We start from the raw sequence: 12,306 nt of genomic DNA on the forward strand, positions 1-12,306 counted from the left end.
GCCACAGGTTGGTTGGGTTGGTTCGTCCGGGTGGCCCAGAGGTGCTCTCTGAAACGTTCCGCAAGAAGGTGGCCTGTCTCCCCAATATAGAGGAGGCCACATCGGGTGCAGCGGATGCAATAAATGATGTGTATGGAGGTGCAGGTGAACTTGTGGCGGATATGGAAGGATCCCTTGGGGCTTTGGAGGGAAATAAAGTGTGGGCGCAAGTTTTGCATTTCTTACAGTTGCAGGGGAAGGTGCCGGGAGTGGACGGTTGCAGGGGAAGGTGCCGGGAGTAGATGCAACTGCAGATATCTGCTGCCATTGTCCTTCTAGGTGGGAGTCGTCATGGGTTTAGAAGTTGCTATCTGAGGACCCTTGGTGAAATTCTGCAGTGCATCTTGTAGATAGTACACACCACTGCTACTGAGTGGCGGTGGTGGAGGGAATGGATGCTTGTGGATGCAGTGCCAATCAAGTGGGCTGCTTTGTCCTGGATTGTATTTAGCTCTTGAGGGGTGTTCGGCTGCACTCATCTAGGCAAGTGGGGAGTACTCCATTACACTTCTGACTTGTGCCTTGCAGATGGGACAGAAATTGGCTGTGTTGGATTTGTCCTGCTTTTTTATGTACAGGATATACTTGGGCAATTTTCTACATTGTCGGGTAGGTGCCAGTGTTGTAACTGTACTGGAACAGCTTGGCTGGGGGAAGAGGCATATTCTGGAGGACAAGTCTTCAGGGCTATTGCTGGAATGTTGCAGTATCCAGTCCCCCATCAATTTGTTGATATCATGTGGAGTGAATTGAATTAGCTGAAGATTGGTATGTGTGATGCTGGGGACCACTGGAGGAGACCGAGATGGATCATCCACTCGCCACTTCTGACTGAAGATTGCTGCAAAAACGTTAACCTTATAGTTTGCAATGCTACATAAAATTTCATAGAAAGAATATAAATGTCACATCTCCAAAGTTTACATTGAGGCATCCTTCTTCCAATTTTTCATTCAGAGCATTTCTTTTGGGAAAATATTCTGATAATTGATCACTTGTATTTACCCGAGTTCAAATATATCTTTTCAGTAACATTTGCTTTCGATCTATTCTCAGAACTTTTTCATTCTTTTCTCAAATGCACATTTTACATAATGTACATTATTATAAAGTAATCAATTATCTATGCAGAATTCTACAATTTTGTTGATGGTTCATTCATCATCCTTTCATGTAACATTGCTTTCAAGACCTTTGGATATGTAAAATGCCATACCCTCTGCGTCAAGAAGAGCAAGGGTTTTAGCAGCTAGTGTGATCTTTACTATTCTTGTTATTTTCTTGGCCTCCCAAGCCAAAGCACAACTTCTCATTTCTCTCCCATAAGAAATAGTGAATCCACTCACACTGGAAAATCAATCACCAAATTTGGAATGCAAGGCATTATTTAAAATGATCAGTTTCATGTTCTTGTGATCACCCTGGGAATTTCAGGAAGAAACTTCTCTTAATTGTTTTAATATTTTTTCATCCTTTGTCCTCAACCTTTGGATTTCTCATCACAAGACCATGTTTGAACACAGGGCTTTTGCCCGAAACGTCGATTTCAAAGCTCCTTGGATGCTGCCTGAACTGCTGTGCTCTTCCAGCACCACCAATCCAGAATCTGGTTTCCAGCATCTGCAGTCATTGTTTTTACCATGTTTGAACACATCAAAGCTTGCATGTGGTCTTGTCTTGCATGCATAACCAATTAATCTATATGATTGTGGCTAGTCCATTTCATCTTGATGGCAGTTGCATCTTTTTGTATAGTCCTGGTATGAATGGTTGTGATGGGACCGACAGTCTCCAAGGAAAACTGTTGGTGTAAAATTACATCAGACTTATCCTGCTTTAGCTCCAAGCCAATATATTTCAAAGCATCAGAAGCTTGATCACAAATTTTAAACTGCCACAATAACAGTTGAAGCTAAAACAATGAATGTTTTTTTTTCCCAAGGAGGAGTCAAATATGGTTCTTAGGCCTAAAGGGACCAACGAGCATGGAAAGAAAGTGGGAAAGGGTACTGAATTGGATGTTCAACCATGATTATATTAATGATGGAGCATGCTGAAAGGGTTGAATGGCCTGCTTCTACTCCTAGTTTTCTATGTTTCTATGAATTGGGCTAGCAGCAAGGTTGTCTAACAAGTAGTAGTTCCCCTTAATTAGCAACTTACTGCCTCCTAGTGAGAAACTTGCTGCACCACTGTCAAAAATATAAAAAATGAATCAAGATGCTCTTGAAGTTGAGATGATCCTTGCTGATCATTCAGTTCTGCCATAGATCTTGCCCAATCCCCAACTCACATTTGTAAGTGTTCTTAGAGTCACAGGGATGTACAGCATGGAAACAGACCCTTTGGTCCAATTCATCCATGCTGACCAAATATCCTAAAGTAATTTAGTCCCATTTGCCAGCACTTGGCCCACATCCTTTTAAACCTTTCCTATTCATGTACCCATCCAGATGCCTTTTAAATGTTGTAATGGTACCAGCCTCCACCATGTCCTCTGGCAACTCATTCCCTACATGCACCACACTTTGTGTGGAAAAGTTGTCCCTTAGGTCCATTTAAAATTTTTCTTCTCTCACCCTAAACCTATGCCCTCTACGGACTCCCCCACCCCAGGGAAAGGACCTTTTCTATTTACTCTAACATGTCCCTCATGACTTTATAAAACTCTATAAGATCACCTTTCAGCCTCCGACACTGCATGATTTTCACCATTGATTTTTCCTTTGCCAATGTCCTTCCCACCCACCTGCAGTTTCCACCCTCTTTGTCTGCTGGTGGTTAACCTTTTGATTTTTGTGACTCCATATCCAACTGCTATTGGTACAAGACCACGATTTACAAACTGTGGGGATCTTGGGTGTCACATAGTCCGACTGAAGCTTTCACCACCTTCCAAAACAGAATTGATAACTCATTTTCATATATGCTGTAGAGAACTGAGCTTCATCTTTTCGCCAATCTCTAACCAAACCTTAATCCCAGGAACCCATCTGCTCCTAGTCTCCAGTGCAGGAATGATTGCATCCACCTCGGCACTCTGGTTTTGCTGGTCAAAGTCACTAGATAGGAAGAAATTAACTTGCTTCATTGATATATCATCTTCAGCCTCATGCTCTACTCCACCTTTGCTCCACTGGTCCCCTTTCTGGCACTATTTTCATTCTTCAGTTCACTGCTCTATTTCCATTAATGTTTCTGTCCTCATCAAACCCATTACTCAATAGTCTGTATCTTGTATAGAAGAGGATTGTCAGAGTATGTGTGTGTAAGAGATGGTATCACTCCATCAGACTGGCTAGAATTAAATTCCACTCTGAGGGGTAAAGAGCACTTTGTTACTCTATGTTCAATGGAAAGTGTGATCAAAAGTTGCAACCTATGAGAACAACAAATCATTTGATGTTCATGTTCTGATGCAATTATTTTGCGTAGTTTGCTTTATATACCTGCACCAAAGCATTACAGTTGCCCTGTTTTGACTTGTGTTCTTGATGTGCAGGGTCTCTGTCTGCAAATTTGTTCTGAATTCTAGCAGCTGTTGCAGCCAATGTAGGATTGTCTGATTCCACCTGCTTTCAGAGTTCTTGAAAGAAAAGCATGCTGCCAGCTCAAATCAGAACAGCACCACCTGCAATTCAGATATATGGTAGAGATGACATAAGCCCTTTTGTAACATACACAAGAGCCCTGGAGCTGTGCCTGGTTGAGTGAAATGGCACACTATGGTACTGGAAAATGACTGTTTGCAATTGTGTCACTGTGACAGCTGTGAGATTGTTCAAGGATTGCTTGTTTCTTTTTCCCCTTCCTTCCCCCAGCTCCTAATCTTTCTTTGTTTTGTATGCCAGTGAAGCACTTGATTTTATTTGAGTATCACAGCAGATTTGGGATTGATGCAAACTTACAGCTCAAGTGGTAGGGCACTTGAGCTCAAATCAATAACATTTACTTGATCCAGTTTAGAATTCAGTGGAGCCTATGTTAAGCATTTTGTATCAAGGAATGCTGTACATTGTACCAAAGAATGACTAAAGAAGTGCTGATTTAGGCATCACTGATAAACTGTTGCTATTTGTAGTACAGACTCAATAAGTGTTACAAAAGGTCAGCTACTACTTGTAGTTAGGTGTGGTAAATCACAACCGCATTACTCGTGAAATATTAATTTAATATGATTTTACCAAAGCTTGCATAAATTGCTTTTCAGGAAGTAATCCCACAATGTGGGCAAAGAATCTTCATTCAAGTGATTATGAGCTACTCTGTCATAATGGAAGTCGTGCTCAAGTAACAGATTGGAAGATGTGCCACCTTGCCAGAGTGCCTGCCAATGCAGTTGCAGTCAGACCAGAAACTAATGGCACTGCTGTCTTCAATGCTTTGGATGCTGCACAGGTACACACCTTGTTGTTAACCGAACCAAACAAAATTCAAAGATTTAAAAACAAAAAGTGGGAACAAGGGAAAATTAGGATGTGTATTTAGTTGCATCTGAAAAGTAAGCAATAAAAATAAGATTGTATGAGCAGATGTAGGCCATTCAACCAATTTAATTCTGCTCCGCTCTTCAATAAGATCATGCTGATCCAATAATTCTCAACTCAACTTCTTTGCTTTTTCCTCATGAACTTTGATTCCCAACTGATTATCAATCTCTACATCTTGGCCTTGAATGTACTCAACAATCCTGCTTCTGTAGTCTATTGTGGAAAGAATTCCACAGTTTCACTACCCTCTGAGAGAAGACATTCCTCCTTATCTGCTTAAGTTCAGAGTAAGGTGTCACCAGTTATGTGCTCTGGTCCTAGACTCTCCCACAAAAGAAACAATTTATCAGCACTTACACTGTCACGTATCCTAAGAATCCTGTATTTTCCTAGAAGGTCACCTCTAATCTTTCTGACATCCAATGAGTACAGGCCCGATGTAGTCAACTTCTCCTCATAAGACAAGCCCTCCATACCTGGGACCAACCTACTGAACCTTCCTTAGACTGCCTCCAATGCCAATAAATCAATCCTTAGATAAGGTGATCAAAATTGTTCATTGTATTCTAGCTGTGGTCCAACTAATGCCTTTTTTAGTTTTAACAAGACTTCCCTGTTTTTATTCTCCCATTTCCTTTACAAAGCCAACATTCCATTTACCTTCCCTATTACCTGAACATCTATGCTAGCTTGTTACGATGCATGCATGGGAACCACCAAATTCCTCTGTTTTAAAGCTTTCTGCATTTAAGTGGCACGCAGCTTCCCTATTCTTGCAAAAATACACAACCTCACATTTTCGCCGTAGGTTTTTGCTCACTCATTTCACATATACATATCTCTATTATCGACTTTTTGTCATCCTTGGCAACAGTATATTTACTGTCTCATCCAAGTCATTAATATATACAAGCAGTCCCCGGGTTGCGAGCAGGTTCCATTCTTGAGTATGTTTGCAAATGGATTTGTGTGTAATTTGGAACATATGAAATAGCTGTTCATAAGTAAAAGAAAACGCTCATGTGATGGATCTTTGAAATTATTATTAATACATCACTCTACACGATCACATTTATAAATATGTGTTTGTAACTCGGATGATCATATAAATAGGGGACCCCATATTGTAAGTAATGATAGCCCCAGCATTGATCCCTGCAGCATTCCACTTATTAAAGATTGCCATCCTGAAAATATTCCTTTATCCTAACTGTCTGCCTTCTTTTAATTCGCCATCCTCTATCCATACTAATGTACTACACCATAAAACCATGGGCTCTTCCCTTATAAGTAGCGTAGCATCCAGCACCTTATTGAATGCCTATGTTTACTGGTTCCTTTTTATCTATCCTGCCTGTTACCTCCTCAAAGCATTATGTTAAATTTGTAAGACATAATCCCATTCATGAAGCCATATTGACTATACTTGATTATATTATGTATTTTTAAATGTTCAGCTTTTACTTCCTTTATAATAGTCTCTAACATTTTTCCAATGTTAAATATGTGTAACAGCACTTCTAAAGTTGAAGAATGAATTAGTGCATTAAGATTATAAACCTTGGCATTATTAAAGGACCCTTAGATTAGACCTTGTTGTAACAGAGTTCTTGCTCAGGTAAAGACAATTAGGCCCATCAAGTTGTCCCCTTTGTGTAAATTAGCTCCATCTAGTGGCCATCTCATTTCATACAATCCTAGCATAATACAGCACAGAAGGACTGTATCAGTATTTTGGCTCAATAAGCATCAGCCCTTTTCTGGACAGATCCAGTTAGCCTTGTGCCTCCACTTTATCCCCATATCTTTGTTTTGTTTTTAGATCCTTGAAGTTTTTGCCCAATCCCTTTTGTTCAATCTCTTTCAAATCCTAACTACTGATTGCATAAAAATTTTACGATGCTTGCAGTTCTTTGCACTTTGCACTTTGGAAATTGAACAATTATTGCTTGTATCTGTTCTTGTTAATTTCAGTAGCTTTCTTCATGACTTTATCCCACAAAGTTTCAGTTATTTGTGATGTTTGGCAGTAGTTTATGTGGGCTGATGCAAGCAGCTATTGAGTTTCCAGTAGTGCTGGTTCATAGAAGTGTCAGATGGGTCAAATAATCATCACCTATAGTAAAGATAAAGATACAATTTTTTGAAGCATCCCATTGATTCACTATAGCTTTTCTGAGGATTTATTGATTATTCTAATGGTTGATGCATATTTTGCGCATCCATAATTGACCTTGAACTGATTGGCTTTAGGGTAGTTAAGAATCGACCACCATGTTGTTGGTCTGGCATCATATGTAGGACTGATTGATTAATTATGATAGGTTTCCTTCCCTAAAGAATATTGGTGAGCCAAGATGGGTTTTTACAACTTCATGGTCAACATCACTGAGACTAGTTGTATGTTCCAGTCATATCAACCAAGTTCAAATTCTAGCAGCTACCATGGTGGGATATGGTTAAAAAAAACATGTCCCCGAGGCCTGGGTCTCTGGATCACAAATCCAGTGAAACTACCATTATCCTCATTAGAATTGTTGTTGGCAATCACTCACTAGCGAGTATGATTGTCTGTCAAGGAAATTCCGTATCACTGGTCATGGGTTCTGTGACTGATGAACCTGATTCTAGAGCTGCATTTCCAACCATACATTTGGCAGGTGTTTTTTGGGAGGTGGAATTGGTCCTTGGTCTCTAAATCATTGGCATTCATTTCCTCAGTTCTTTTCCATATTTTTTCTTTCCACCTTGTGTTCTCAAAGAATCACATCTTTTCATAGAGGGATTATCTCCAAGTTGGTTTGTTCAGAATGATAGTTTCCCATGCATTGGCATCTGTTTCATGAGGGAAACCTTCAGAGAGTTGTTGGAACCCTTCTTTGTCCTCTTATTGTTCAAGTGCCTTCCTTGAGCTGGGTGAAGATGATTTGCCTTAGTAATCAGAACTCAGGCGTACTAAGTACATGGCTATCCCAGTGGAGTTGGTTTGAGATGATCATGGTCTCAATGCTGATGTTGTTAGCTGCTGTGAGGACATCAATGTTAGTTTGCCTGTCCTCTCAGTTGATCCAGAATATTGCCTCAAATAACATTGATGGTACTTCTCAAAGGTGTTAAGGTGGCATCTATATGTAGTCCAAGTTTTGGAGCCAATAAAACCAACTTTGAAATTAGACTCGATTACAGAGGAATTGGATTATGCAAATCATATTGACAGTTTCTGATCATCTAGGACTGGGAGAAATCTGATGGTAATAAACTTGTTTAATCCCAGAACAAAATTTAAGAAATGTAGAATAAATTGTCGTCCATACTTGAATTTTGTTCTTCTTAGGATCACAAGAAAGATAGATTGAGTTTTTGGATAAATCCATGAAATTGGTCTGAACAATACATAGAAACATAGAAAATCAGAGCAGAGCAGGCCATTTGGTCCTTTGAGCCTGCTCTGCTATTACACATGATCATGACTGCTCACTTAACTCTGATTTCTCTCCACAGATGCTGCCAGATCTGCCTCAGCTTTTCCAGCAATTTCTGGTTTGCATCCATCTCAGTACCTTGTTCCCATTTTTTCCCTGTACCTTTTGATCCTATCAGTCCTAAGAACAATATTTAACTCATGTTTTTGAAAATGTTCAATGTTTTAGCCTCACCCACTTTCTGTGGAAGAGAACTCCACAGGCTCACTGTTCTCTCGGTGAAGAAATTTCTCCTCCATAAGTGACCTACTCTGTATCCTTAAACTGTGATCCCTAGTTTTGGACTCCCTGGTCAATGGGAACATCCTTCCTGTGTTTACCGTGTCTAGTCATGTATAACATTCATGAAGCTATATAGTTACACTGCTTTATTTGTAAGGTGAAAGTGAGGACTGCAGATGCTAGAGATTGAGTGTAGTGCTGGAAAAGCACAGCAGGTCAGGCAGCATCCAAGGAGCAAGAGAACCGACGTATCAGGAAAAGCCCTTCACCCTGATGAAGGGATTTTGCCTGAAACGTCGATTCTCTTGCTCCTCAGATGCGGTCTGACCTGCTGTGCTTTTCCAGCACCAAGCTCTTGACTGCTTTATTTCTCAGTCATCCAGCATTAAAACATCATAAAATGGGGAAAAAAGGCAATTACATTTAGCTCTTCACTTTTCTAAAAAATACTCTTTACTTACAGAAAAAATTTGACATTACCTCAACTGGATTTAAGCTATTTGATTCTGCTTCATACGGCGGCAAAGACTTACTGTTCAAGGACTCCACCAAAGAATTCATGCTGATCAAGAATCAAACTTATCAGTCCTGGTTGGGTTCTGAATATCTACAATCCTTGAATGGACTTGACTGCTCCAGTAAGTGTTGTCTTTTAAATGAAGATAGGTCAGAATCATTATGATATTTTACTGGATTGTCCTGTTACTGAATCGCAACAAATTTACCAGCAGTGAAGGTTCGTTCACTATTACCTCAACCTTCTGGTCTCCCTGCAGTCAGCGGTCACAGCAAACATGAGCTTGTAGATTGGGGTCTAGCAGAGTTTTTTAAAAGTGGGAAAATCTGGTTGTTATGCATGTGCTGGCAGTGTTCTATTTGAAGCATAATCTTTTGTGTTTGTTTTAAGAAGCAATATATTAGCCACGTGTTATTATTCACAGCTGTGTAGCACTTACTCATTGATACAAGAGTTCTCTCAGAATCTCCTAGCAAGTCTCCATTTTAGTTTGAAACTATAGAGGGCTACATTTCTTCCTTTTCGCATGGAAATTGAAAGTCTGTTGTTGCAAGTGGTTTAACTGTAATGATATGCATCAGGTAAACAGCAAAAGATGGCACACATATTGGATGGCAATTTAAATGCCACTTTTATGGCATCTAGCAAGGCAAAGACAAATGCCTATAAATAACACATCCTACAGTTTTCTCTTCCTCCTCGTGAAGCAATTTCTAAGCCTTCTTTTGGCACTTAAGCTGAGTTTGGGAATTGCTTTGGAAATATCTGCTTAAGGAAAATTGATGTGAGGATATTTGTTTAAACCAGAGAAGTTAACAGCACAGAAGCAGGACATTTTGCTTATTAGATCTCTGTCTACGTTCTGCTTGTTTTGAAACTAATTACATGGGAACACATGAAACAGCAGGAGTGGGCCATTCAGCCTGCCTCACTATTCTATAAAATCATAGCTGATCTGGCCCAGGCCTCAGCTCCTCTTCCATGCCAGCTTCTCATAGACCTTTGAAATATTGAGGAGTTAAAGGACTCGTACCTTCTCTTTAAATAATCTCAATGATTTAGCCTCCAAAACGCTCTGGTGTAGAAAATTCCTGATATTCATGACTCTGAAAGAAGAAATTCCTTTGCATTTTAGTCTTAAACAACTGTCCCCCTTATTATGTAACTGTGTCCCCTAGTTCAAGATGTCCCCACTAGTGGAAATAGAGCTTTACAGCACGAAAACAGACCTTCGGTCCAACCAGTCCATGCTGAATATAATCCCAAACTAAACTCATCCCACCTGCCTGCTCCTGGCCCAAATCCCTTCAAACCTTTCCTATTCATGTACTTAACTAAATGTCTTTAAACATTGTAAATGTGCCCACATCCAAGGTTTACAAAATTATGAGGGGCATAGATAGGGTAAATAGTCAAAGTCTTTTCCCTGGGGTCGGGGAGTCCAGAACTAGATGGCATAGATTTAGGGTGAGAGGGGAAAGATATAAAAGAGAACTAAGGGGCAACGTTTTCACACAGAGGGTGGTACGGGTATGGAATGAGCTGCCAGAGGAAGTGGTGAAGGCTGGTATAATTGTTACATTTAAAAGGCATCTGGATGGGTATATGAATAGGAAGGGTTTGGAGGGATATGGGCTGGGTGCTGGCAGGTGGGACTAGATTGGGTTGGGATATCTGGTCGGCATGGATGGGTTGGACCGAAGAGTCTCTTTCCATGCTGTACATCTCTATGACTCTAAATTCATTCCACTGGCAAACTCTGTATTAAACATTTGCCCCTTGTTCTTTTTTTAAATGTCTCTCCTCTCACCTTAAAATTGTGTCTCCGAGTCTTGAAATCCCCATCCCAGGGAAAAGGCACCTACTATTAACCTTATCTGTTCCCCTCATGATTTTATATATCTCAACCGCCGATGCTCCAGTGAAAAAGGTCCCAGTCTATCTAGCCTTTCTCTATAATTCAACCTTCTATACCTGACAATGTCCTGGTAAATCTCCTATAAACCCTCGTCAGCTTAATAATATCATTCCTGTAACTAGGCGATCAGAACTAGACACAGTACTCCAGAAGAGGCCTCACTCTAAGAGCACCTGTTCTCTTAGTATTACAGCCATTGTTTTATACCCACTCATTTTCCTAGTGACCCCTTTTCTGAGGATTTCGCAACATCTAACCTGTCAAACCCCCTCTGAACCTTGTATGTTTCAATAATATCACCCTTCAATATTCTAAACTTAAATGAATAAAGGCCTAATCTATTCAGCTATTCTTGAAAAGTTAACCCTTCATCCCAGGAATAAGCCTATTAATTTCTTTTGAACTGCCTCCAGTGCTATTTATCCTTTCTTACATTGGGGCCCTAAACGGTGCTCCAGATGTAGTCATATCAACATCCTGTACAGTTGTAAAAAGACTTCCAATGTTTAAACTCCAACCCCCAAGCAGTAAGGCCAAAATTCCACTTGCTTTAATTACTTGTTGCACCTGCATGCTAACGTTTTGTATTTCATACTCAGGAACACTCAACAGGAACACCCAGATCCTTCTCTGCTGCACTTTTTTAGAGTCTCTCTCCATTTAAACAATAGTTTGCCTTTTGATTCTTCGAATAAAGTGCATCACCTCACACATTCCTACATTAAACCCCATCTATCAAATTTTGCTCACTCACTCAACCTATCTATATCCCCAGGCAAATTCCTTATACCGTATCCTCATCACAACAAATCCTTCCATCTAATTCTGTATTATTAGTAAATTTGAACACATTATACTCTGCCCCATCCTTTGAGTCATCAATGTAAATATTAAATAATTTAGATTCTAGGAATGAGGTACCTTGTGGCAGTCCACCAAAAAGACACATTCATCCCTACACACTATTTGCTGTGTGTTAACTTGAGCAAATTTATCAAGCATAACTTTCGCAAAACCATGTTGACTGTTTGATTGCGTGGAGTTTTTCTAAATATTCAGCTATTTCTTCTTCAACAATAATAGACTCTAGCATTTGTTCAATATTAAGCTAACTGGCCTATTGTTTCTTGCTTTCTGCATTTCTTTCTCCTTGAACTTGAGTATCACATTGGCAGTTTTCCAATCCATTGGAACCTTCCTGGAATCCAGTGAGTTCTGCAACATTTTGACCAATGTTCCACTATCTCTGTAGCCACTTCCATTGCAACCCTTAGATGCAAGCCATCAGGTCTTGATGATTTGCTGACCCTTCCTCCCATTAGCACCTTGCTTATAGATATCTTTAAGATGTTTGCAGTACTCTCCATCATGAAGACCAATAAAAAATATTGGTTTAAATAATCTGACATTTACCTGTTTCCTGTTATTAATTATCCTGTTGAATCCTTCAAGGGTCCAACATTTACTTAAGCTACTCTTTCTTTTTATGACATAGGAGCTGTTGCTAAAATATTCCCAATCCGCTGGCCTACCAGTAGTTTGTGCCATTTTGCATTGCCTTAGTTTTTGATTGGATACTTAACTGTCTTTGTTAACCACAGGTACTTCACTCTTCTCATCGAATGCTGGAATTAAACT

At 39.9% G+C, this 12,306-nt stretch overlaps 1 protein-coding gene across 1 annotated transcript in view; it reads left to right on the top strand.

Annotated features, from left to right (window-relative positions):
* The window catches only part of meltf (melanotransferrin), an 80,174-nt gene that overhangs the window by 35,257 nt on the left and 32,611 nt on the right, over positions 1–12,306 (top strand). The window contains exons 7-8 of the mRNA XM_043702473.1: positions 4,250–4,437; positions 8,697–8,871. Coding sequence (XP_043558408.1) covers positions 4,250–4,437; positions 8,697–8,871 — 363 coding nt within the window. The remainder of the gene's footprint in view (positions 1–4,249; positions 4,438–8,696; positions 8,872–12,306) is intronic.

Source organism: Chiloscyllium plagiosum, chromosome 13, assembly GCF_004010195.1.
Source record: "Chiloscyllium plagiosum isolate BGI_BamShark_2017 chromosome 13, ASM401019v2, whole genome shotgun sequence".
Taxonomy (NCBI): Eukaryota; Metazoa; Chordata; class Chondrichthyes; order Orectolobiformes; family Hemiscylliidae; genus Chiloscyllium; species Chiloscyllium plagiosum.